The 25,902-nt window shown below is 49.5% G+C and overlaps 1 protein-coding gene across 2 annotated transcripts in view; it reads left to right on the top strand.

Moving 5' to 3' along the window:
- LOC103536706 (cyclic AMP-dependent transcription factor ATF-7) overlaps window positions 1-25,902 on the top strand; it is a 42,520-nt gene that overhangs the window by 9,146 nt on the left and 7,472 nt on the right. For both annotated transcript variants that reach the window (XM_030468091.1, XM_030468092.1), the window contains exons 2-7: window positions 15,370-15,466; window positions 18,327-18,445; window positions 20,922-21,056; window positions 21,755-21,912; window positions 23,712-23,811; window positions 25,250-25,366. In XM_030468091.1, coding sequence (XP_030323951.1) covers window positions 15,370-15,466; window positions 18,327-18,445; window positions 20,922-21,056; window positions 21,755-21,912; window positions 23,712-23,811; window positions 25,250-25,366 — 726 coding nt within the window. The remainder of the gene's footprint in view (window positions 1-15,369; window positions 15,467-18,326; window positions 18,446-20,921; window positions 21,057-21,754; window positions 21,913-23,711; window positions 23,812-25,249; window positions 25,367-25,902) is intronic.

A 25,902-nucleotide genomic window follows, 5' to 3' on the forward strand; every position in this document is an offset into this window, starting at 1 on the left:
CAAATCACCTGGAGATGGGGAGTGCTGGTGGGTGAAAAACCCTGGGATGCTCCAAGCATTCCCTCCCTCTCCTCCTTTCTGCAGTCCCAGGAGTTTCCCCTCCCTTCTGCAGCCACCTCTGGGGCAGAGCAGCTTTTCCCTCCTGTCCAGGGGTAGCCAGGAGTTGGGGCAGGGATCCCTGAGGCCATTCTGGGAGGGGGCTGTCTCAAGGGGCAGGCATTGCAGCAAAATCTCATCCCAGTGTGCTCTGAAATGTGTCCTCAGCTGTCGCAGTGTCCTCCTCCCGCCTCTGCAGCGCTGGGATTGGGCTGGCCAAAGGGCTCTGGAAGCTGCAGTGGACACGCTCCATGAGGTTCTTTTCTGCTGCAGATTTCACTAGAAACCTCCCAGATATGGCTGAGGAAATCCATCTGTAAGGTTGGTTTTGGATTTTTCTCTGCAGCCTCTCACAACTGCTCCCTAACCCGAATGGGTTTAACGTGCGCAGCGAGCGACTTCAGTTCCTTTGAGTTCCTTTCTTAGTTTAGATTTTCTCAGCAAGGTTTGGGCTGTGGAGCTGCAAGGAGGTCATAAAAAAAAAAAAAAAAAAAAGCCCCAAAACCATAGCTTTTCCATTTTCTGTCCCAGTGAACGCCTGGGTCTTAGAATTAAAACCCTCCTTAGGATTCCCTAGCTGCCGCAGCAATTAAAATGAAAGAGTAGCACCTCGAGCTGAAGGAATAGCAGCCTGCTTTTCCCCTCTCTCGGATGAGAGGCTGCAAGAATACTTAATAAAGCCTTAAAATATGCAGGAGCTGCTTTGAATGCGGGTCCTGGCAGAGCAAGAAGGAGGCTGAGCCTTGCTGCAGAGCTGCAGCTGCCGTGGTGGGCTTGCTTCCCCAGCACCCCCTTCCCTCTCAGCCTCAAAATATGGGGCAGAAAACCCCCTTCAGTGGCAACCCAACAGCCAGGAATGGTTGGAAATCTCCCTTCTGGAGCACCTCTGCTCCCCAAGGGCTTCTCCAACCCCTTCCAAAGCCCATCAGGAGCAGGGAAGGTGCATTCTCCCCTTCCCTCCCCGTCGGTCCTCGCCAGTGGGATGGGGGCTGAGAGGTGGGGGGTGGCAGCACCTTTTCCTTCAGAGCTGTTTCAAAACATTTGGTTTAACCCCTCTGGTTTGGGAAGGAGGGCATCGAGCTGGATTTCCAGGGCAAGCTGGACTCTGCTTTTCCCTGGGTGACTTGCAGACTCAGCAACTGTAAATAGATATTTATATACATAAACCATGTGCATGCCTGGGTATGCCCCTAGAGCAATAGTTATATATCTATATCTCCACATATATATATGAATTTACATATGTATTTATATATATAAATAAGTATATATATATAATATATATCTGTATATATATAAAAATAAATCCTGGCCAGCAGCTCCCCTTAGTTTGGGCATTTTGATGCCCTGAAAGGCAGCAGGGTGGAAGTTCAGCAGCAATAATTACCCTGGATGCCCACGTAGGTGAAAATCCCCCATTTGAAAAGCAGCTCCTGGGCCCTGTGGGTTGTCCTTCAAGGTCTGTGCTTTACTTGGGGCTTTGCTATTATTTTTCTCCTTTTGCTTTTATCTGGGGTTTTTTTGCTATTTAATTCTCCCTCCTCGCACGGGAGCACCCGGGCACGTCTCTCACCCACAGCAGCACTTGGTCGTGTTGCTCATAGGCCAGCAAAGTCCATCCAGCCAGGTCTGGAGTGTCTCAGACACTGCCAGATTGATTTCTAACAATTTAAACTCCTGATTTAAATTTTCTTTACATTATTATTTTATTGTTTTTTCACTGAGCCATAGCCTCGCTCTTCCTTGTTCAAGGGCCAGTTTCCATTTTCTGCAGCGGGGAGGAACGAGGAAGAGAAGGGAAGGTTCCCCCTTTCTTAGGAATATGATCAGGGCTGCAAAAATACCCACCAAGGAATGGTTTCAGGGAATGGTTCCTTCTCCTTTTTTTTCCTTTTAATTTGATTTTATTTGATTTGATTTAAGGGAGTTTCACAACCGTGGCGTTGCCGCTCGGAACGAGCTGATCCCAGCTTACCTTACCTAAAGCTCTTGCTCTACATCAAAAATGCAAAGTGCCTGTGCTGCCTAGCACCAGGCCATAAATTGAGCTGGGTTCTTTTTATTAACTTGAAATTAGGCTTGCTCTAAAAGCTTCCTTGTGGTCTGGAACTTAATAGGAGCAGAAAGCTGCTGCTCGCTGCCCGCTCCTGCAGCCCCAACACAGACCTCTCCGTGTTGCCCTCTTTACCCGTGGCTTGGGTGTTTAACCTCTTGTGATCTTAACTCCAGAATTGCAAAACCTCTTTTCCATCCCCTGCCCCTCATAAAGCAAATGAGAAATTGGGTGCTGGGCTTTTGGAGAGTTTTAGAGGGAGAAGGGTCGGGTGGGAGAGGAGAAAGAGATCTGAAGTCTTAAGATACGTTGAATTTTATTCTGCCTTGTGCTCGGGATTGAATTTTTTTTTGCCTTCCTCTTTGGAGCTCTAGGTTTTTTCTTGGCCACTCGAATATTCTCTTACATTAAAATCAGTCTTTTGGAGATGAAGCTATTTGGTTTTGTGAGGTTTTGTGTTGTCCCTGCTACCTGGCTCCTCACCTCGGGAGATAATTGTGAATGTTCTGTATTTTACTGCAGGAACAGATAATTTACTCCCCAAATGCAGATGCAGCAGAGAGCTTTGACAAAGTCCTTCCTAGCTGTGCCATCACTGACACCTTTAATTTTCAGAAACAAGTGCACAAGTTTGCAGGATTTTTGGAAATCCAACCAGATTGTCACTGAAAGGCAGAAACTCAGTGAAGGAAACTCTGCTCGGGGCTTCCATCTCTTTCCCCAAACATTGCTGAGGAGGTTGTTTTGGGTAGCAAGGAGAAAGAGGCATGTTTTCCTTAAGCTCTGTATGGAATTATTAGCAACCAACCAGCCTGTGCCCTGCTTTTTTTTTTTTTTTAATTTCAGTATCTAAAGAGGATTTTTTAATTTCCCGAGCCCACTTCCCCTGTGAAATTCTCTCATCCCAGCAAAACACCACTTCCAAGACACAAAGAAGGCAGCTAGAGATGACTCTTGCTATTTGAAAAAACATCCAAAATCTTCTTTTTTTTTTAATTTTTTTTTTTTTTCCTCCTCCTGAGGGTGCTCACTGGGCATTGTTGGCTGGATGAGGCCGCTCCGCCCCTCTGCGGCAACCCAGCACTGGATGCAGCTCTTCCCGGCCAGATCCCGGGAAAAACCTCCTTTCATCCTCAATGGGGAGAAAACCTCCAAGCAGCTTGTTGCAGGGTGTGGAAAAAACCAGAACAAGACAAAAACCAACCCCTTGAAGCCATAAAAATAGAGATTTGACATGAGATCAGAGAACGAAAGCGGGAGCCGTTGGTAGAAATCATTTCTAGCTGTGCTTTTTTTGGGGCATTTTTAAAGCTTTTGGGGGATTTTTTGGCTGACAGTTCTCTCCCCTCGCTGGTTGCTGCTTTGCATGAGGACTCTCCATCAAGACTCCACTCTGGGGTTGAGGTGGAAAAGCTCAGAAAACAAGAAATAGCTTTCTTTTGAGGCAGGGGGAGAGGTGAGGCTTTAAGGGACCGATGGGCAAACACTGCGTTCTCCTACCACTGGGGGATTGAGATGCTGGAGCTGCACAAAGCAGAGGGGAAAAAGAGGACATTTTAGGCTTTTTTTTTTTTTTCTTTTGTGCATAAAGTGCACGTGGCCAACCTGCAGAAATCCCCTTTGTGTGTAGACAGCAGCAAAACAGGGATTTTTTTTTTTTTTTTCCCCTGCACAGTTCACCTCTTTGTGGGTTTGGTGGTACCGGCTGGAGGAATTAAGGCTAAAACAGGTTTTTTTAGGTAGTGGTGGAAAAGCAAAGGTCTGTGTAGGAGAGGCTGAGCTGTCAGCTGGGAAAAAATCCCCCCCCAGTTCTTAAAAAAAAAAAAAAGTCCCCTGCACATCTCCCACCATGGTAAAGCTCGGGAGGAGCTGTGGCACTGCGTTTATTTAACACCTGCTTAATGATGCAAGCTGAGGAACTGCACCACCACTTCCCCAGCACTTGTACCAGCTGTTTTGCTCAAATAATTTTTTTATATGCCGGATTAAAACAATAAAAACATTAAAGTCCTTAAAATTCCCCCCGGAGAGTAAACATCTAGACAATAAAGAATTGTGTGTGGATAGGGGACGGGGTGGGAGAGTTTTGCAGCAGCGCAAAACAAGCTATAAATTAATCCCGGCTGTAAAGACTGCTAAATGAAACCATTTCCTAAAATGAAGTTGTTGCAAACGTTGAATCAGGCTGTCTTTGGGGCAGTGAAAAGATTATTTTTATTTTTTTTGGGGGGTGGGATGCTTCTGAGCTTCTGCAGTTTATTGATAAACAGTGAAGGAGTCTGTGTCAGTCGCTGTTGGTAGGGAGGGGAGTGGGGGTTTTGGTTTTAGGGACTAACCAAGGAGGTTCTTTCTGATCACCAGACTTGTCCAGACTTCAGAGCATCCCCTGTCACTTTTGTCTGCTGAAACCTCCTTCAGGCTGAGAGCTGAGCCTCCAAAAAAACCCCCTCATTTCTAAGAACAAAGAGGCAAAGGTCTGGATTTTAAGTCACCTGAGCTAGGCTTAAAAGTAGGGAGCAGCTCATTCCTTGTCTGTCTTGCTGGTGACTTTTTGGTGCTTTCTTTCTCTTGGTATCCTTGCATCTGCTCCCTCTGGACATCTCCAAGGTCACTGTGCTATGTCTTAGTGCAAAAACTCCAGATCTGAGCTTCCCCATTGCTGGCAACCTTTTAATTCTTAGTTCTGCACTTGCAAGAGGTGCTCAGTCACCTGCTGGCTGGGGCAGCAACCTGAGCTTTTGTTCCTGGAGCTTTGGAGGGGAGGGGGGAAGGTGTTTGCTGCCCACGTTTTAGGTATTAAAACCAATTTGTGTTTGCTGCCTTGGCTTTTTAAGAGGCTTGGGTGATGTTTGCAATAAACCTCCCAAACATTTGGAAGCTGGAGAAGGGAAATTTAAATGTGTTTTGCTTTGCCTGCACGGGAAATTTTATTATCTGCAGCCCATAATGGAGGCAAGGGGAGGGGGTGGGAGAGGGGGAGAAGAATTGTTAAGGCCCTAAGGATGTGAGGGAAGCATTTTGGTGGCCTCAGCTGCATCTTTTGCATCTTTTGACATCGCTGAATCATCACCCGGGTTGGCATTTCGGGGGGGGGGGTTTGGGGTATGGGGGATGTGTGGGCGGTTGATCTCTGTTCATAGCAAAACTGTAGATCACCCAAGGTGGGGAAAAGCTTCTGGGAAAAGCTGCTTGCCTTCTGCCTGCCTCTGGTTTTTTTTCTTGCACTTGATCCACTTAGTTTTTATTCAGGGCTGCAGGTGGGAAGTGATGTTAAAAAGGAGCTTAGCCTGAGCCAGGAGGCAATTAGAAAAGAGGAAGAGCCCTGGGCTGGTGCAAATTGCATCTGGGGAGGCCGTTTGGGAGGTAAAAAAAGGCTTTTGCTGGGGATTTTGTGGGGTCACTGAGTACAAAGAGAAGTGCTGGTGAGCTGAGAGCTCTGTAATGCCTCCTCCAACCTCATCCTGCTGTGCAGACAGCTGCAAACCTCCCCATCCTCAGCTCCTCTAATTGCCAGGCAGCTGGAAACCAACCTGAGAAGAGCAAAAGGGAGACTCTTGCCCCTGCAAACCTGACCTGACACGTCAGGGAAGGTTTGGGCACCTTTAGAAAGGTGCAGTGATGATCCAAGGTGATTTTGGGGAGGGGAAGAAAAAAGAAACCAAAGCCTCAGTGCAGGAGATCTCCCGGCACTGAAAAAAAGCTTGGAGTGAGCTCCCTCTGCAATTGTCTGCTGGGAGAAATCATAAATCTCCTGAGAGAAGAGGGTCACTGAGAACCTCATCAGGGTGGGAGCAGCAGTGCTGCTTTAATATCCCCATAAATCCACCTGTTCCGATAAAACAGGTGCCTCTTCCCAGAGCAAAAAAAGACTCCAACGCCCGGAATCCTTTTTTTTTTTTTGCTGCTGCTGCCTATCTCCTTTTAAAAGCTTAATTACCACCGTGCACTGACATCTGACAACTTATCATAGTCCTTTTTATAAAATACAGGGCTTGGTTTTACATCCCTGTCTGGGAAGCAGGGAGAGAAAAGCCAAAAAACAAAAAGAGAGAGAAAAGGGCTCCATGGGTTGGCCAGAATTTCCAGGGAGAAAGGTGGGGAGAGGCACAAAGGAAGGGTGTGTGTTCATTGTGTGTTCAGTCCTGGGGTTGGTGAGGTGGTTGCTGGAAAGCTCTTTGTGTTTCAAGGGCTCCTTGGAATAAAGGAGATAAGGGAGCTACAGAATGGGTTAGTTGCTTCCTGCATTTTGTTCCTTTTCCCTTGCTGATGCCCCATCTACCACCCTCACTAATTCCCCTCCACATTTTTAAGTCATCCCCACACCTCTGCACTTCCTCAGATCACATCTCCTCTGCTACCAATCAGTGGGGGAAAAAAAAACTCCAAGCCTTGAAGCCACCTGAATTCTCTCTTCCTTCAACACTCCAAACTGGAGTGTCCCCAAGGGAGGTCCTAGCTCAGGTCCACCAAAACCCAACCCTTTTTCCAAGCAATCTAGACCACGAGGAGAGGCTCACACCCCCTGGAGGGGGGGGCACACACCCAATATCACAACTGAATCAAAGGAAATCAACCTTTCAGTGCTTTAGAAAACTGAGTGGGGACCACGGGCATCCTTTCTCCAATCCTTGAACCTCCTTTCATCCTTTCTTCATCCTTGAACCTCTGTTGTTCAGAGGTCAAGCTTGAGTCACCTTAACTCTTCCAAGCTGCACAATGAGCCCTTTTTTCCCCTTAGGATTCACTTTTCCTTTTTTTTTTTTTTTTTTTCCCCTAGCATCAGCTTTCTCATAGCCTGGAGACAGCAGTGCAGGGCAGAGGATGGCAGGAGCCTGGTGGCTTCCCAGAGGACAAGGAGGTGGTGGAGTCACCATCCCTGCAGGGATTCAGAACCTGTGCAGATGGGGCACTGCAGGACGTGGGCATGGGGGGAGTTTTCTGGGTTGATTTTTGGGCTCAGTCTTTTCCAATCTTTTCCAATTCAGTGGCGACCACCAAAGCTTTCAGGTGAGCTCAGCTTTAACCACCTCTCCCTCAACTTTTTGAGGAATTCCTTTGGGAAATGACCATAAGGGGGTTGAGCATTGAAGCTGAGGGTCCAGGCTGCTGGAATCCCATTTTCCCAGCACCACTTTCCCTTGTACTTCTCTAGGCTTCAGTAGAGCTCAGCATCCCAACCCCTGGACACCACAGCTCCCTGCAGCCCTCTCCTTGCTCCAACACAACTGCTTTGGCATCTCCAGACCCAAGAGAGACATCCAAGCCCTGAATTTTGCTGCCTCAACCCCCTTGCTTTCCCTTTCCTCATCTCTCCAAGCTCTCCAAGCATCCGAGGGGACATCCTTGGCATTGTCCCCTCCCTTGGTTGCATTTCCCTTTCCCTGGCCTTTGTTTCCAGAGGCAGGGAGCAGGGAAGCTGTGGAATGCTTTGTCCCTCAGCACCTGCTACCAGAACCTCTTCTCTCCCTCTGCTCATCAGACTTGGTCACCATCCAGAGCCCTTTTGGGAACAATCCGACCCTTCCCCGGGCACAAATCCTCAGCCCCACCGACGAATCGATCGACTCCTGGTTGGATTTCATTCTTTTTGTGTGTTCTTGTTTCCTGGGGCTTGGGAAGGAAGGAGTTTCCTGTTATTCTTTTCTTTGCACTCCATAAATTCACCTCTCGTGAGGTGTGCGTGGGGTTTGGGTCCTTGCTGGAGAAAAAAAGGTTCTGTCCATTCAGGACAGGGAGGGAGACTCCTTGGTGTAGCAGGGGAAGGCAGGAGCCCAGGTTGGGTTTTGGTGGTAGAGCTGAAGTTTTTGGGTGGGGAGAGGCTTTTTTCCCCCCTCTCCCTCCCCTCCCTTTTTAATTTTTTTTTTTTAACCCTTTTTTCTCTCCCACTGGCACATGATTTTTTTCCTCTCCACATTGCACGAGGGCCTCACAAAGGACACAACTGCCTAATTCACCCTTTTCCTCCTCCATCCATCCCTCCATCCCTCCTCCTACCCCTTGCCCTTCATCCTTATCCCCCAGCTCCTCATGAATCACCCAGCACCCACCTTTCCAACACGGTTGAGGCAATGCTGCTGTGATTGCCTTTGTTAACACACTCTGGGGCTGGTTTTTTCCCCTTTATTTTATCTCTGCAGTGCTTCTCACCCCCCTCCCACCCCTTGCACACGCCATCACCTTCCCTAACCCCCTCCTCAAAGTCTCACTGCCTCTTTTTCTCTTCCCCCCCCTTCCCCTCTTCCTTTCTTTTATTTTTTTCAGTTTTTTTTATTTGCTCTGTCTGGTAGGAAAGGCAAAGAATTGATGACTTGCCCAAGGTCACACTGCAAACCTGTGGTGCTGCTGGGATTTCAAGCTGGGGAACGTAAGAATGATTCACATCCACACCGGAGCAATCCGGGGGTTCCCGGGGGGGGCAGGAAGGGATCTGGAGGCAGAAGCTGATCCTCTGCAACTCCACCCCCTCACTCACCTCCTTTAATTACTGCTGGGCCTCTCCTCTTAAGTCATGTGGCAGAGGTAATTAATACGTGGGTTTTAATAACCTTGGCTGCTCTTTTTTTTTTTTTTTCCTTTTCCTTTTTTTCCTGCCAAAGAAGGCTTAAAAATGCTCCACCGTGTGGAAGGAAATTCTTACTGCTTGTACAGGACCTCTGTCCCCTGCAGCTGAGCTCTGCTGCCCTGGGATGGAGCAACCAATGCCCATCAGGACAGGACTGATGCCTGAGGACCAGGAGATTAATCCTTGGGGACAGGGAGATGGATCCCTGGGGACAAGGAGATAGATTCCTAAGGACAGGGAGCTCGGGAGGGATGGACCAACCCCTCCAGGCATCTCTCATCTCCCCCAAGCATCACCCGAGCAGAGGAAAGGGGGAATTGGTGGCAGCAAATCCTCCCTGCTCCTGTGTTAGACCCCTTGGAGACTGAGCTTGCCAGCTGAGTTTTGCAATTCAGGATTTGGATTGAAATCCCAGGGAGCATCCTGGAGGAGCTGAGGGCTCCTTGGTGCTGGAGCTGGGTGTCCTTTGGCCAGAACCAGGGGCTGCCTGCCTTCCAGGTGCTCAATAACCCACTCTTTTGCTCTTTTTTGACCTTTTTGGGGTTTTCTTGGTGTGCTTCACACCCCTCCCTAGCTAAAAATGTCCAACCCGTGGTAAATCCAACTGGGATCAACACCTCCCCAGAAGGTTGACAATGGGTTTGGGTTTTTTTGGCACCCAGAGGTGCTGATGCTCAACTCAGGTGCTCAGGAGTTGCAGGAGAGGCTGTGTCTGCTGTCTGAGGCTTTATTAAAATTAAAAAAAAAAAATAAATAAAAGGGTGGAGGGGGAAAAGGAGTTTATGGAAGAGTTTGCCCCCTGTGTCCTTGGCCAAGGTTTTCCTCTGTGCTGGAGGCCAGATGGTTGCTGCCTTCCCCCCTGCTGAAACACCTGCATTTCAGTGGAGGGGCATGTGTATGAGAAGCCCTTTGGGATAAGGGAAGCTATAGAAATGGAAATTAAATTATTTACTTACTCCTAGTTAAATGCTTTGCCCTTCTGGCCAAGGAGGAACAACAGGGATGGGGGGACAAGCTCCAGAAAACCTGATTTAACTCTTTGTTGAAATTCCAGGCAGGTTTTGTGGAGCAACCTGAGTAGCTCAGCACTAAGTGCCAGGGATTTGGTAGGAGCCAAATACCCAACTGCTCCAGATCTCTTCCTTCCAGCCTGGCCCTCACTGCCTGATAAAAACCAAAGCTCATCTGTCATCTCCCAGGAAAAGGATGGGAGAAACCCAGCGTGGAGAGGGCAGAGGATGTGACACAGGGAAGATGCTGCTGCACGGTGCCGGGCTGGGATAGCAACCTTAAACCAAAAAAAAAAAAACCCAAACAAGAAAACAACAGCCCCACAAATTAATGGAGAAACAAAATCTGAAGGCAGATGGTTTTCTGTAAGGAAAAAAAAAAAAAAAAAAAGCAAATTGTTGTGGTTTGTCCCCAAACAAAGTGCCTGGTTAAGGGTTTTTTGGCTCTTCGGACGTGGCTTCCAGTCTGCGGTGCTGAATGCTGCCTGTGAGCAGGCTGAAGTTTCTGATTATTATTATTATTCATTCTTATTATTATTTAAACAAGGAAAGGAACGTGAATTAATCACAAGGCAGGATGTAAGCGGGTTTTTCAAGTAAAAGGCACAGCCACATGGGTCCCTGGAGTTGCCTGAGCCAAAAATAACATTTCAAGGTTTCATCTCCGTGCGGTTTTCGCCAGGAGGAGGTGGGGAGATGAGGGCACTGCCCCAAATGCATCCAAGTCTTTGAGCTGCCTTGGGGGGGTCCTTCCTGATTTTTCACAGGAATAGAAATAAGCTTTCCCTGCTCCTTCCAACTTGGAGGCCACTTGGTGCCCCAAGGGTTTGCATCTCTCTGTGGCATCAGACGTGACCCTTCCGCGGCAGCCAAAGAGCAGAGCCCTGGAGCAGGGGCTGAGCTGATGTTCCCCGGGCTGCTGCTGGTGCTGACTTTACCTCTAGTCCTTTTTTTCTTTTCCTTTTTTTTTTGTTTTTTCCCTTAGGTTTTTATCCCTCCCTGGCTATGGGCTGGAGTGAAACAACCTTGGTGCAGGGCGTGGAAAGCTGGCAGCCCACCCAGCCTGCCAAAGCCTTTGTGCTGGAACAGAGCTGGCTTGGAATGCCTTCCACCTGCAATTTTTTTCTTGTTTTTAAGCTGCTCTTTCTTCAACCCTGGCTTTTTCTTCTCCTTTGATCCTCACCCAGGCTGGCAGAGGTGTTCTCTCTCTTCCCTCCTCTAGCAGAAGGATGAAACCAGCTTTCCAGAAGCACTCAGTAACCAGAGCTGCTGCGGCCACCTTGGAGCCTCAGGGACTTGTGGCTGCTTTTGAAACCGTAGCCACCAGCTTGCCAGGGGGAGCAGAGCTGGGCTCTGAGCTCCTCTGAAACCTGCCTAAGTGAACACTACCTCCTGGGGAGACCTCCAAGAGGAGGAGAGGTCCCTAAATCTCAGTGTCTGCAAAATAAGTGTCCAAAAAAAAAACCCAACCCAACCAATAACCCCAAATCAGACGATCTGGCCCCGTGCTCTTGTTGGATTCTTTCAATCCAACAAGTCTTGGTGGTGTTGCCTCCTCCTTTCCAATGGAAATGGACCCATCTGGGGGATTCACGTGGGCCTGGGTAGATAATTGTAATGGTCCCCTGGCCTTTTCAAACCAATGAATCACTCCAGGATCTGGGCACTTTCTGCACATTAGCGAATTAATCCTTCCAGGCTCTTTGCAAGGTAGGGAATTATCCTTGTCATTGCTCAGCTGGGAAATGGAGGAGATGGAGCCCAGCTCTACACCAGAACTTGAAGAAGAGGGGGGGGTCACATCACTCACAGCTAACCTTTGGGCACCCAGCCCTTGGGGACACCCCTGACCCCACATTAGTTACCTCCAGGCTTGGACCGAGCCCCGGGGGAAGATCCATCCCACTTGCCAGTCAGCCAGGAATCCATCTGAGCCCTGGCAGGAGGAGATGGATGGGGCTGGGAAGCTTGGGGAGGATGTGCTGAGATATCCAGCAGCTCCCCATGGCCTTGGCTTTGCTCTCCATGTGTCCTCCCACCTCCCTTGGGTGTCCTCCCCACCAGGAGGTCCCCAGAGAAAAGGAGGTGCCCCAGGACATCCCCCCTTTGCTCCTTTGGGGCATCACAGCTCAACTTGGGAAGTGAAATCTTCTGTGGCTGCTTTGGATTCATGAGTATAAAACCTCCTTTGCACAAGTGTTAAAGCCTCCTTTTTGAAAGGTGTAAAATCTCTTTTTCACAAGTATAAAACCTCCTTTGCACAAGTGTAAAAATCCCCTTTTCATAAATACAGGATCTCCTTTTCACAAGTATAGAGTCTCCTTTGCACACGTGTAAAAACTATTTCCTAAATATAAAAATCTCCATTTATACAAAACCTCCTTTTCATAAATAGAAAATCTCCTTTTCATTAATAGAAAATCTTCTTTTCAGAAGTGAAAAACCTCCTTTTCCCCAGTCCTGAGCCTTTTCCAAGCCTGTTGCCAGGGTCTGTGGTGCTGCAGCCCCCACCTCTCTCTGTGTTAATGCTGAATTTTTGGGCTGATGCTCTCTGCAAATCTTCTCAAGGTTAAGAAAGGACCCTGCAGGTTGTCTGCAGACCAGAGCCAGCACCCAGCTTCCCCCAGGAGGTTCCATGGGTGCTTCTGCACCCCACACTCGTGGAGGTTTTCCTAATATCCCAGCAAATCCCTGAGCATCCCTTTGGTTCTCCCCTTCTGCTGGTGGACCCAGGGAGGAAAAAAAAAAAGAAAATCTCTTTGCCTAAAGGTGCCATCTGCCAGGATGCTGAGAACAAAATGTGGAGTGGCCAAGCCTCTGCCTGCCACCAGTGTGTTTGCTCCAGAGAAAACAAAACAAAATAAAATTAAAAAAAAGCCTGGGACATCCTGGAAGGGGGTAAATAAACCCAAAGTTTAGCCCTGCCTGGCACCCGAGGCAGAGGGGTCAAGAAAAAGCAGCGAGGGGGCTTGCAGGGGTTTGAACCCTTTGGTTTTGTGAATTCAGAGCTGGTTTGTGGAGCTGGGAGTTGGCATTTTTTGAATCCAGGTGCCTGCAAAGTGGCAAGCCTGAAATAACACTGCTGGATGTCAGCTGCTGATGGAGGGAGATTAAATATTAAAGCCAGAGCTGTGGCTTTAACTCATTCCATTTTTTTTTTAATCCCCCCCCTCTTTCCCTCTGCTTCCCCCCCTTTTCCCCCCTCCTCTTGCTTTCTTCCCGGTGTAAAATGACATGATTTAGAGCTGAAGTGCCAGACTCAGCCTCTAGGTTTGGGCGTTTGGAAATGGATGGAGAAAGATATATTGTGTCTGTGAGCATTTCTGTGCGGAGCAAAGAGAGGGCTCCCGAGCTTAGTGAGACCACATAAAGATGTTAAATAGAGCTGTAATGCTCACCCAAAGCAGGAAAACTGCCCTAGAAAGAAAGAAAGGAAAAAAAAAAAAACACCAAAAACCCAAAACCCACCACCCTAACCAAATAAAAAACTTGCAGTGGAGGAAAATGAAAGATTAAAATCAATTCAGAGGGAGCAAACCCGGGCTGAAATGTGGCCCTGGTAGGGTTGGGGGAGAGAGAAACGTGAGCCTGTTCCCACCTCGTCCTCCTGCTGCTTCCCTCATTGCCCTAAAAATCTCCCATTTCAAACCAAAACTGAGGGGGAATATTGGGAATTTTCTTCTTTTTCCTTCCCCCCCCCCCCACCCCAGGCTCTCTTTAGATTTATTATTTCTGCAGCCTGCTAAATACTCAGCACAAACCAGCAGCTCCTCTGGCTCACCAAAAAAATCCTGCTTTAGTTTCCTGAACCCACCTATTTTTCCACCACAACCTTTAAAACCAGGGTTGGTGTTTTGGGTTTTTTTTTTCTGGGGGGGATGTGACAAAGTGCTCACCCTCTCTTCCCCATTTTCCACCAGCATTTTAATGCCACGGCATAAATTAAGGTTTTTTTTTTTTTGGTGTCTGTGTGTGTTTCCTTGATTCCCTCCCTTTGTTTCAGCAGCGTTTTGGCCTCACTGAGATTTGTGAGGCCGGGTAGAAATGGGTCTCAGTTGGGTGGAAAAAAAAACCTAAAGAGAATATTTGTGTTTTTAGCCAAAAGCTTGAGAAATTTTAACTTCAGGTTTAGTTACGGGGTTAATTAATGTTTAGTTGCACAGGGAGGAAAAAAAACCAACCAAACAACAAAACCCTATTAAGCTTTCTCTCTGTTAAGACCCACAAGCTCTTAATTTTTTAGAATATGAGCCCTGGTGAAGCAGCCCCCCCAAAAAAAGCACCTTCTGCTTTGAAGGACACTTTGCAGAACACTGCACGGAAGGGGAAGATGGATGCGATGCATTCAGATAGCACTGCTGTCCCTGCCAATGTCCCCTCTCCCCTTCAGCTCCTGGGAAGGTGCCGTGGTGGCTTCCAGTCTGGAAAATGCTCGGAAAAAAAAAAAAATAGAGAGAGATTAAAAACAAAAACCCCACCACCCATATTGAGTCATAAATAAGCAGCGAAAAGAGCAGGCGAAGCCGGGGTGCCACGCTCCAGCTCCTTCCCATAAACAGGTGGTTGTGGGGTGGGTTGTTGGGGGTTGTTTTAAGGAGAAAGAAGACAAGAAGTGTGTGTGTGTGTGTGTAGGATTGAAAAAAAGGGCAACAATTTGGGGGCTGCAGCAGCTGCTTGAGAAATGAGGAACCCAATGCGGCGGCGGCTCGGGGCTGCAGAGGAATCCTGCGGTACGGCCCGTGCAGTGCCCTCTGCTTTGTCGCAGTCTATTAGGAGAGGTGTAATCCATCCTCGGGGCTTTATGATTATTTGTTTTAACCCTCTCCCTGCCTCTCTTTTTTTTTTTTTCTCCCCCCCATGTCTTTTTTTTTTTTCCCTCCCTCTCACTGCACGAGGCCAGTGGCAGCCGCTCGGATCAGCAAGCCACGCTGCCCTTTTGGCAGTAACAACCCACCCCCCACTTCCCCCAGATTCCCCTCCTCACCCAACACATCCCCAAATCCATCACGGGTGAGTTTTTTCCCAGAATTTCAAAAAACATCTGCATGGCATTAAAAAAAATGCCTTTTTTTTTTTTTTTCCCCACCACCCCCTCCCAGTTTGACAGTGGCTGCGCTTTGGGCTCCGTCGCATAGAGCCCCGGGCAGGGGGTGGGGATGGGCAGCCACCTCCATAAATCTGTGTCCTGAATTGCCATGACTCCCACCATCCCCCAAAAAGTTGCCTGACCCCTAATAGCACCTAATTTCATCCCTCCATTAGCAATAAAGCAGCTCATCTCACCCAACAGGGCGGATTTGCTTTGTCCGAGACGGGTTTGCAGCCGCCGCCAAGGACAAAAAAACCCAAAAAAAAAAAAAACCCCAAACCACAGCTTTATTACAAACATTTGTCCCCAGCAGCCCCCTGTAACCGCTTTTACATTTTCAACACCATATCCACACGCCACTTCTCCACCCATCTGCTTTGGCTTCAAGCAATTGTGTTCCAGTTGCTCTCCGGGTGACTCTTTCTCATCCTCCCCTCCATATCTCTCTCTTCCAACCCTGCTGCAGGACGGCCCTGTAAAACACAACCCCCTCGGTTTATCCCCTGTTTTTTTCTTTCTTTTTTTTTTTTCTTTTTTCTCTGCAATTGTTTCGTTTCAGAGGTTTACAAACGAGGACCACCTGGCTGTTCATAAACACAAGCATGAGATGACATTGAAATTCGGCCCCGCTCGAACCGACTCAGTCATCATCGCAGGTACGCGGCGGCCAAACCCCGGCCAGCACATTAACATCCCATGTCTGCAAGATTAATACCAGGGACCAGATGCACTGAAAAACAGCCCTACCTCCCATAAAAACCTCTTGTGATCTGCATTTAATCAGGAGGAAAGGGAAGAAGGAGGCTTCCACGTTGGTTTTTTTAGGGTAGGATCAGGTTTTGCAGGGAGGTTTTGTTTCTTTTTTCATTTGGGGATGGGGGGTGGTTGGGGCTTTTTTCGTGTGAAGGCTGAAAGATTTGTGGCCAAAAGGTCTTTCACATTTCTTGCGTGTGCTTTGAGGACGATGAACACAAGCTGACAACCCCAGCTTCCTCTCCTCAGCCCAGGTGTCAATTTTCCTGAGCTTTTCAGCCAGCACTTAATAAATTCAGAGGCCATCGAGTGCTCCGGCTACTGCAGAGAGTGCCTTTGCAGAGCCCAAATGTGCAGCACGGGGTCAGTGCAGCCTTTAGAACGTCAGGGGAGAAAAAAAAAAACCAACCCACATATATTGTTGTCTGGCAGCAGATAATTTCCAGTTGTAGATAATCTCCTGCCTTCTCGGTCACTTTTTTCATTCGGGCATCTTAAAAGGGCGCAAGGTTTGTGTTCTCAGCAGAGAACAAGAGGAGGAAAAGGTGTCCTGAAACCTTGGGAGTTCACTAGGGGACCTGGAAGCCTTTTCCCAAGTTCATCCTCAGCCTTTGGGTAAAAGGAAACAACCATTCAGCCCTGAAGCCTCCTGAGTTAACTGGGGCTGCGGGAAGAGCTCCGGCAGCCTTGGCTGGGAGAGCAAAAAAAGCTGCAGGGAGGGTTTGCAGAGATGGACACAGCTCCCCCAGGCAGAATTCATTTCAAATGGGCTCAGGCTCCTGGGATTTGGTGGCAAAGAATTCAGCAAATTCTTTGGTGAATTTTTTTTTTTGCCTTCTGTTCCCCCCCACTCACTTTCTGATCACAGCAGGGTGGGGGTTGGTTCTCCTTGGTAAACCCGGGGTGTAAATTGGGCAGGGGCTGAAGGAGGAGCAGGAATAACAAAATCATTGGAGTTGGAAAAGACCTTGAAGATCATCAAATTGGGGTAGGGTCCATCACCTGCTCTAGCAGGGATGCAGCATCCCCAGTCTTCCTCTTTACTGCCTCTGGAGCTGCATCTTCCTCCTATCCACAAACCCGGCTCAAACACTGGGTGGGATGAAACTCTTCAATTTCAGAACAAGGAATAGAAGCCAGGGCAGCTCCAACCCCTCTCCCAGGTTCCTCCAGGCTAAACCACAAAGCAGGAAAAAAAAACCAACCACCTAACCTAGCAAAACCCAAACTTTATTTCTCTGTGGTCAGTGCAAGCCCAGCCTGTTCAACCCAGGCTTTCCCTGGCTGAGATGCTGACAGCAGACAAAACACAAGGGCTGTAAAGAGCTGGGGTGTTATTGCCCTGCATTCCTCTTCTCCTTTTATTTATTTGGTTGGTTTTGGTTTTTTTGGAGCCATCTGGGTTTTTCTGTGCTGATCTTTTAGCAAGCAGGAGGATTCAGCATCCATCTTTTCACCCTGACTCGGTGGTGAATTTAAAGAGAATCCTAAAGAATTGTTCTTTCTCTGCCTGGTTCTAGTTGGCTGCAAGAGGCTGTTGGAAAAGAGGATGGGGCACTTCTTGGGGTAGGGGAGTGTGAGACTGCAGAGGGGAAAAGCTGCCTGGAGGTAGAAGTTGGGGAAAGGACGAGAGAGGTTGGTGCAAAACTTCTGCCTGGGGTGTGCAGGGCTGGGAAGGACATTGCAAAACAGGGAGAAAGAGCCCCAGAGGTGTTAAAGCCCCAGAAAAACAACCTCCTGCTGAGCTCTGGAGTTGACAAAGTTCCTTGCTTTAAATGGAGAGAGGTTTGAGTGTGCTGGCAGGAAGGTGCTTGCTTTCTTGACAAAAAACCAAGAGGTAGGGCTTGGGAGGCAGCTGGGAAACGCAGCCTGGTTCTGCCACCAGAAGGTGATGATTTCAGCCTTCCCAAAGGCTGCAGGAGATTCCTGGAAATCCACTGGGATGGTTTGCCACAGCCCCTGCAGCTCCAACAGGGAGTACCTGTGCTAGAGAGCCAATGGTTTGATGCAGGAGGTGAGGCTAAGCCATCCCAGGGATCCCCTTTGTGCTTCCAAAACAATCCAAAGCCATCAAGTTCTCTGCTAGGTGATTTTTGGGGTTTTTTTGGGGGGGTGTAACCTGCTCCTGGTTGGACCTGGGCTCCTGACCCAACGTCACGCAGGGGAAATAAAAAATCAATCCCAGGGCTCACTGCAAGATTTCTTCCTTGCTTTATAGCCTGGGTGATGCCAGAGGGATCATGACTCAACGTGTTAATACGGTGGAAAAATGGGCCTCAGAGGGATTGCTTTGGACAGTGGTTGGGAATTATCAGCACTCCCACGTCGCTGGCTGTCCTGGGATGTGCCTTTAGTGGAGGAAGTGGCTCTGTCCACCCCTGGTCCCCATCAGCCCCTTCCCCTTCTCCTCACTCACAAAATTTTAAGCTCAGGGAGAGCAAACCCTGCTCTTTTCCTTCCTTGCAGCAGGAATTCAGCAGAGAACAGGCAAAACCTGGGGTGGGGGGAGGGACAGGACATGAGCCAAAGGCAGAAATTTGACCAAAATGGTTGTTTCTTTTAAATGGCATTTAGAGGAGAAACCAAATCCCTGAGAAATTATTTTCCCCTTTGCAAACACGGCACAAAAGTGAGAGGAGGGGGTAGGAAAACCATCCAGGCTTCCCCAAAACAGTAACCCCATTTGCTGGAGGGTCCCCAAAATGCTTCAGATGGATTCACCAGCTTCTCATTAACCTGTGCTTGGTGGTGTAACCCCAACAGATCAGACCCCGACCCCGACTCGGTTTTTGAAGAACTGTGAAGAAGTGGGACTCTTCAACGAGCTGGCCAGCTCCTTTGAGCACGAGTTCAAGAAAGCAGCAGAAGATGATGAGAAAAAGGCAAGAGGCAAAAGTTGGGGCCCTAAAACCCTGCAGAGGGGCTGGTGCTGCTGGGATGAAAGGCACCAACGTCGCAGGATAACAAAATGCAGTCTGGGGTTGAATATGGGACTTGAATTTGTTGTCATTTTGGCTGCCTGCCCTGCAATCCGAGGTGGATTTTATTATTCCTTTGGCTTCTCACTTCAAAAAAATAAAAGGATGGGGGGGAGACACCAGCAAGCAGCACCCCAAAATCCCTTTCACCTTGGGAAGGAGCTGTGGGCAGAGAGCAGGACTCGGTGGAGCGCTCCAGAAGTTTCCCCCAGAGCCTTTTTATTTTCCATCGGGCCCCTTCCTGCTGCTGCCTTTAAGGTAGGGGAAGCAGGGAAGGGCCCCATCTTTAGCATTTGGGGGGGGTCAGAGAGAGAAGGGATGGCTGGAGGAGGCTTTTCCAAACAAAGAACCTCCCTGCTCCACAAACCCCATCGATTCCGGCTACTCCGGGGCTGAAGGACGGGGGGGATCTCATCAGCTAACGAAGGAGATTTTCCTCCCCCTCTCTTTTCCCCCCCAACCCCCCCCTTCTTTTTTCCTAGGATCTGAGGAGCAGCAGCTGGGTGTTGGGCTCTTAGGCTGGCAGATACATTTACTAGGGTGATGGATGGAGGGACAGACGCCGGCAGTCAGCGGCGCTGCTCGGAAATAAACTGCGGGAGCGCGGCCGCGTAAATCTTTCCCCGAGAAGATGGGGAACGAAGGAATTCAGAATTAAAACTGAAAACTGCCTTTCACACACACCAAGCTCCCCCCCCTCCCCTTTTCCCCACCACCTCCCCTCATAACAGGGCTCTTTAAAAGCAGAAATTGATCGCTCTCATTGGTATGCTGCGGGGCTTTGCTGGGGCGTTTTATGCTCTTGAATTTTCTCTGCCTTTTGTTCTCCTCCTCACCCTGAGCCCTGGGAGAAGGGAGGGCTTGGGGGTTTTTTGTTTTATTTTTGGGGTTGTGGTTACACATAGAAATGGTTGGGCAGCCCGCAGTCTAGCCAGTCCTTTTATACATATATAAATATAAATATATATATATATATATATTTAAGACCACCCATCTCCTGGGCTGTGCTCCTGAGTAGCTGCAGCAAAGCCCCTCCAGCTGCTCTGTGTTTTCCTGGTTTCTTTTTTTTTTTTTGTTTTCCTTTAGGGTGACTGCAGTCTAAATAATTCCACCAGCAGCCTGAAGCTTGAGAGGGCTTTTCAGGCTTCAGCCCTCCTCTAAAACCCCTCTGTGCAAGCACTGCCCCCCTGGTCCAGGTGGTTTGTAACTCCCCGGACCTTGCCCAAGCTGCCCTTCAGAATTTGGCCTCATCCACTCCAGTGGTTGCTGTTGTGGGGTGAGGTTTTTTTTGTGTGTCCTCCAGTTCCAAGGGTGGTCTGGACACCAGCCTCTTAATTAAAACCAGCAGCACAGCAGGGGTTTTCCCTGGAGGCACTTTTGAAGTACTTTGCACTTCTGCTGCATGTTAATCCCTTCTCCTTTGTGCTTCTTCCACCCTGACATCTCTGCTGAAGAGGGCAGGTAAATCATAGAATGGGCTGGGTTGGAAGGGACCTTAAAGATCATCGAGTTCCACCCCCTCTGGATGGGCAAGGACACCTCTCACTAGACCAGGGTTTTCAAGGCCCCATCCAGTTCAGCACCTCCAGGGATGGGGCAGCCACCTTGGAGATCATCTAGTGAATCATTCTGATGGTTTTTAAGGACCCTTCCAACCCAAACCATTCCATGATCTAAAGATCATATAGTTCCAATCCCCCTGCATGGGCAGGGACACCTCCCAGATCTTCTCCCAGACTTTCTCTTCCTACTTCTGGGGAGAGGGGAGCAGCAGCCACTCAGATGAAGTCCCCTTCTTCCCCCACTGTCACCTTGCCCTTTTCTCCTGTCCCCAGCAAGTCCCTGAACTGCTTAGAACATGGCAGTGCTGGGACCCAGGGTTGGTGGCAAGTTGCCAGGTTCAGACCAGTGGTTGGGTTTTATTTTACTGGGACACTCAGTAGATCTTTTAATAACTTGCATGGCTCCTTGTTTGCTTTTGATAATCCAGGCTGATTTATCCAGTGCTTTACAGCTCTGCTGTGAATGAAAGTGTCTCCTGGAACTCACTGGCCTTGGGCTTTGTTACCTCTTCTCCTCAGCAGAGACCTTTTATGAGTCAAAGAAACCTCCCAACCCCCCCAGAACACCTTGGCCCATGGCAAGAATTGTGTCTTTTTACTGAGAAACCACCAAACTGTGGCAGAGACCTTCTTTCCCAGGCTCTGTCTCTGCCTGGGGTGGCACCACTCTCCCCCTGGGGCTCTCAGGTGGTTCTGGAGTCCAAATAAATAAGAATAATTTGGCAAGAGCTCAACGCGCCATAGCTCTTCCTCTTGGGAGCAGCTGAGATGTTTCCCAAACCATCCAAGCTAATTGTCCTTTCTGGTTTTCCTTGTAGAGTGCTGGAGCCTTGGACATGTCCCTACCCTCTACTCCAGACATCAAGATCAAGGAGGAAGAGCCAGTGGAAGTGGACTCTTCACCACCAGACAGCCCTGCATCCAACCCACGGTCTCCACAGAACAAGGAGAAGGTTGGTCACCTCTCCCCTGCCCCGTGGAGATGTTGGTTTCTCCTTCTCTGGATCAGAATAAGTTTTTCTCCACTTGGCTCCCAAGAGCTGATTTGGGCTTGAGATGTTCCCTTCATTTTAAAGAGAAGGTTGTTTGCTGAAACAGAATCACAGAATGGTTCTGGTTGGAAGAGACCTTTAAGGGCATCCAGTCCAACCATTAACCCAGCTATGCCAAGTCAGGTGCTAACCCCTGTCCCACCATCTCCATGGCTTTGAGATCCCTCCAGAGGTGGGGATTCAACATGGGCCAGGCCCTGACAACTCTTTCCAGGGAGAAATTGTTCCCCAGCTCCAACCTAAACCTCCCCTGGCACAACTTGAGGCCAAAAGTTCCTCTTGGCCCATCCCTTGTTCCTTGGGAGCAGAGCCCGACCCCCCCTGGCTCCAACCTCCTCTCAGGGGGTTGCAGAGAGCCACAAGGTCTCCCCTCAGCCTCCTCAGCTCCAGGATCAGCACCCCCAGGGCCCTCAGCTGCTCCTCACAAATTCTCCAGACCCTTCCCCACCAACCCAGTGCAGCTTTGGGGGAGGTCACTCCCCTCCGTGCCTGTTTCCTTGCTGAAAGTGCCTTAATTTTCACCAGACTGCTTTTTAAGGAGGTGCTTATGAAGCTAATAAATACCAACATGTCTCCTTTTGTCTGTTGCTCCCTTCCAGGAGCTCACCTCCAAGCCTGTCATCATTTCTACACCTACTCCCACCATCGTGCGGCCGGGCTCCTTGCCTCTCCACCTGGGCTATGACCCCCTGCACCCCACACTGCCATCCCCAACCTCTGTCATCACCCAGGCTCCCCCTTCCAACAGACAGCTGGGGTAAGTCCAGAGTTGGGGGAGACATCCAGAGGCACTTATGCCATCCCCAGGGACTTGGAGCACAGCCTGGACAGGGGCTTTCCCCAAGCTGCTTTTGCAGCTAAACCAGTGCTAGGAAATTGTTTGGTTCTTGAATGGCTTGGGGATTTTTTCCAGGCAGCTGTTGCCTCTCAAGTGTGACCTCTTCTGCAACCTCCTGGCCTCCTTCATGGGCTGCTGCTGCCTCAGGAGCTGGTTGGGGTTGTTTGTTTGTTATTTTTTGCAGCAGATCTAATGATCTTCCTTTTTTTTTTTGCTTTTGACTCTTTTTAACAATCTGGGACCTTGGCTGCCCCCCCTTTAGGAGCTGCCATGCTGCTGGGAATCTCCAGCCCTTCCCATAAAGCCTGGAGGATGCAGGAAACGTTGCAGGGAGCCCTCAGGAGGCACATCCTTACTCTCATGTCTCTCCTCTGCTCTCATGATGTTTCATTTTCCCTGTGGTCCATTCTAATTTTTTGGGGCTGGCTCCTTACATGAAGAACCAGGTTGGGGTTGGGTTTTTTCATATTTTTGGGTGTGGTTTCACTTTTAACCCTCTCATACCATCAATCCCAACTCTTTTAAATCCTCTCTTGAGACACAAAGGGGTTAAGTGATTGTCCTGGACTTTCCAAAGAGCAGTGAGAATCCTTCTGGAACCCAACTCAGGCACGGGGCTCTTTGGGACTGAGTCCCCTGATGCTTGGAGGCTCAAAAATATCAGAGCTGGGGCAAGTTAGACTTTAATGTGATTTTATCTGCCCTGGGGGTTGAACCCTCCTAAGGCTGAGAGCCCAAGAAGGGTGTGGGGGGTCCCAGCATGGCTGGGGAGGTGGTGGGGTCATGAAGGTGACAGAGATGAGTGGGGAGGTTGTGACCTTGCTGGAAGTCTCCTTGTCATGTTAAGCTTTTCCAAGCATCCCTGGGGAGGGGTTGGGATGAGGGGGGAACATTCACCTTCCCCCGAGCAGCCCTTAAAAATTCCAGCCTGAGTTCTTGGCACCCCCTCTGACCCACCACCCACCCCTTCTTCTCCCCACCCTGCTGTTCCTCCGTGCCAGCACAGCTTCCTCCCAGCAGCCCAACCTCCTCCAGCCCTTTTCTCCTCCTCAGAGGCAGCAGCAGCAGCAGCAGGAAATGTTTTTTTCTCCCTCCCCCAGAGCCAGGCTTGCAGCAGCAGCTCTGCTCTGCTCTGCTCAGCTCGGCTCTGCCTCCACTCGGTTCCCTGCTGCCTTGTCATCAGCTGAGTGAGAGATCAGCCCTGCCTGACAGGGACCATTTCCTACCTCTTCCCATCCACCAGAGCAGTTCTGGCTTTTCACAAGATCACCGTTGTCCTGGTTGGAAAAAACCAAACCAAAACAAAACAACAAAACACCTCTGAGATAGAATCATAGAATCACAGAGTGGTTTGGGTTGGAAAGGACTTTAAAGCTCATCCAGTTCCAACCCCCCTACTATGGGCCACCTCCCACCAGGCCAGGTTCTCCAAGCCGTATCCAACCTGACCTTCAACACTTCCAGGGATGGGACAGCCACAGCTTCTCTGGACAGCCTGTTCCAGAGTCTCACCACCCTCCTACTGAAGAATTTCTTCCTAAGCTCCAGTCTAAACCTCTTCTCCTTCAGTTGTAAAACCATTTCCCTTTGTCCTGACACTCCTGAGAAGCCCCTCTCCAGCCTTTCTGGGACTGGGAGGCAGCACTGAGGAGTTCATGGAGTCTTCTCATCTTCAGGCTGGAAATAATCCAGGAGAATATGAACTCTTGTTTCTCCAGGTCTCCCACAAGTTCCCTTCCACTCGTCGTGCAGCTTGCCAATGGCCAGACCATGCCTGTCCTCCCAGGCCCCCCCGTGCAGATGCCTTCTGTCATCTCGGTAAGAGAAGCTTCCAACTTCTAGAGGAGGGGGAGAAACTCTCTGGATTTTATTACTGAATCTACCCAGACACTTTTCCCATTTTGTCAGAATGAAAATATCCCTCCCCCTCTGTGCAAGAGAAAGCTGGAAGAGGAGGGGAGAAGGAGGGAGGCCAACTCTGGTGAGGTGGTGAGAACATCTCCATCACACCAGAGGGCAATAAGGTTGGAAGAAAACCAAAATTTTGCCTGGACAGATGGCTCCTGCCATCGATGCAGGGATGGGCACTGCAGGATCCCTGATTAGCTGCTTCCATTTGGAACAGCAGACCTCCAGTGAAACCATTCAAGCTTGCAGAGAACATGTTGGTCTTTGCAGGCCAGGAAAACCACCCCAACCTGGCCAGAGCTCTTTCAGTGGCAGCCTTACAAGCTGGGACTTGGGGTTTTTTTTTGCATCCAAAGAAATTTTCTGTGGTGCAGACCTCACCCTGCAGCTTTTCCCACTGGGGTGGTGTTTCCATCCTCTGAGCACTTCAGTGCCCAAGCAGGCAGGCCATGTGAATCCTGCTGGACACATCTTTAGGGTTTTTAGGTGAGGAATGGACCACAGTCTCCTGCCTCAGGTAAGCAGGGACATTGCCATCCAAGCAGACAGGCAGCTGTCAGGCAAGGAGACATCTTGAGACCTTCCTGCTTGTTGGAAACCCAACTTGTGTTTGGAGAGCAAGGGAGTGGAGAACAAGAAACTGGGAGAAAAGAAATAAGAAAATCAAAGCCCAACAGGTTCTGTGGTTTTTTTCCCCTCTTTGGTGGAGGAAGAAGCTGAGAGGGGTTTGGAGGGGATGCTGCAACCTGCAGCTTTTCAAGAACTTGGGCTCCAGGTGTTGAGGGTGCCAGATTTTGAGGGATTCTGTTGATGTTTTTGTTCCTCTTTGGAGAAAAGTCTCTGTGTTGCAGTGTGACACCTACAGAACATTGCTACAAAGACTCAGAGGATTCCTGGGCACTGCTGACTTTCTGGAGAGGCCTGAAATGGCTCCACATTTCAGGGGAACAGCAAAGCTTGGTTCCTGAGCTAAAGAGGCACAATTTAGGTCCAAATTCTGACAAAGTCTCATTTTTTTGGAAGCTGGAGGCATTTCATGCAGTCCAGATAACACCTTGCACTTGTAGGAGGTGGAGGACCCTCTAGTGTGGAGAAGTCCCCCAGGAAGGGTCAGAAGAGGAGGAAGGAGTATTTTGTGCTACTCTTCTCCTCCTCCTCACTTCTGGGTGATCCCCAACCAGCCCTGGTGGCCACCACAGGAGTGGCTGCTGACCTTGGGTGACACCAGGGGTGACTGATGGGTGCAGGGCTTAGGAATGTGCTGGGTCAGGGAATTCTTGCAGAGCTGGCATGGTGCTGGTGAGAGCTCCTCAGCTTCCAAACCCCTTACTTTGCTTCCTCTCTTCAGCTGGCTCGGCCCATGTCCATGGTGCCCAACATTCCTGGGATTCCAGGGCCACCCATTAACACCAGTGGGTCCATTTCACCATCAGGAGGACTTCCAGTGCACTCTGAAGCCAAAATGGTAAGTGTCCATCCAAAGAGAATCACAGCATGTCAGGTTGGAAAGGACCAACCCCCCTGCCACAGCAGGATCACCCTGGGCAGGATACACAGGGATGCATCCAGGTGGGTCATGTCTAAAGAAGGGACATGGAGCTGGGGAAGGGGCTGGAACACAAGGAGAACATGGAGGAGAGGCTGGAGAACTTCTGAGGAGCAGCTGAAGGTCCTAGGGTTAGGGACAGCCCAGGTTGCTCCAAGCTCCATCTGATGGGGCAGCCATAGCTCCTGAGGGTGAAGTCTTGATGATGTGTAGATCCTTCTCCATCCCAGGAGGGTCCTTCTGCAGGTTCTCAAGGGCTCTGCAGCCTCTTCCATCCTTGATCTTTCTGCCCAGCCTGCCAGCAGGATGGTGGCTCCGTGCCAGTTGGCAGCTGCAGTTTTGGGAGGTGGACACGTTGTCCACCTGGGCTGAAGTTGTCTGAGTTGGGCAGAGCAGATGGTGATGGCTTTTGCTTGGACTGGAAGCCCTGAAGAGCCCCTTCTCCTGCAGCCTGG

Source organism: Calypte anna, chromosome 33 (genome assembly GCF_003957555.1).
Source record: "Calypte anna isolate BGI_N300 chromosome 33, bCalAnn1_v1.p, whole genome shotgun sequence".
In the NCBI taxonomy this organism is placed as follows: domain Eukaryota; kingdom Metazoa; phylum Chordata; class Aves; order Apodiformes; family Trochilidae; genus Calypte; species Calypte anna.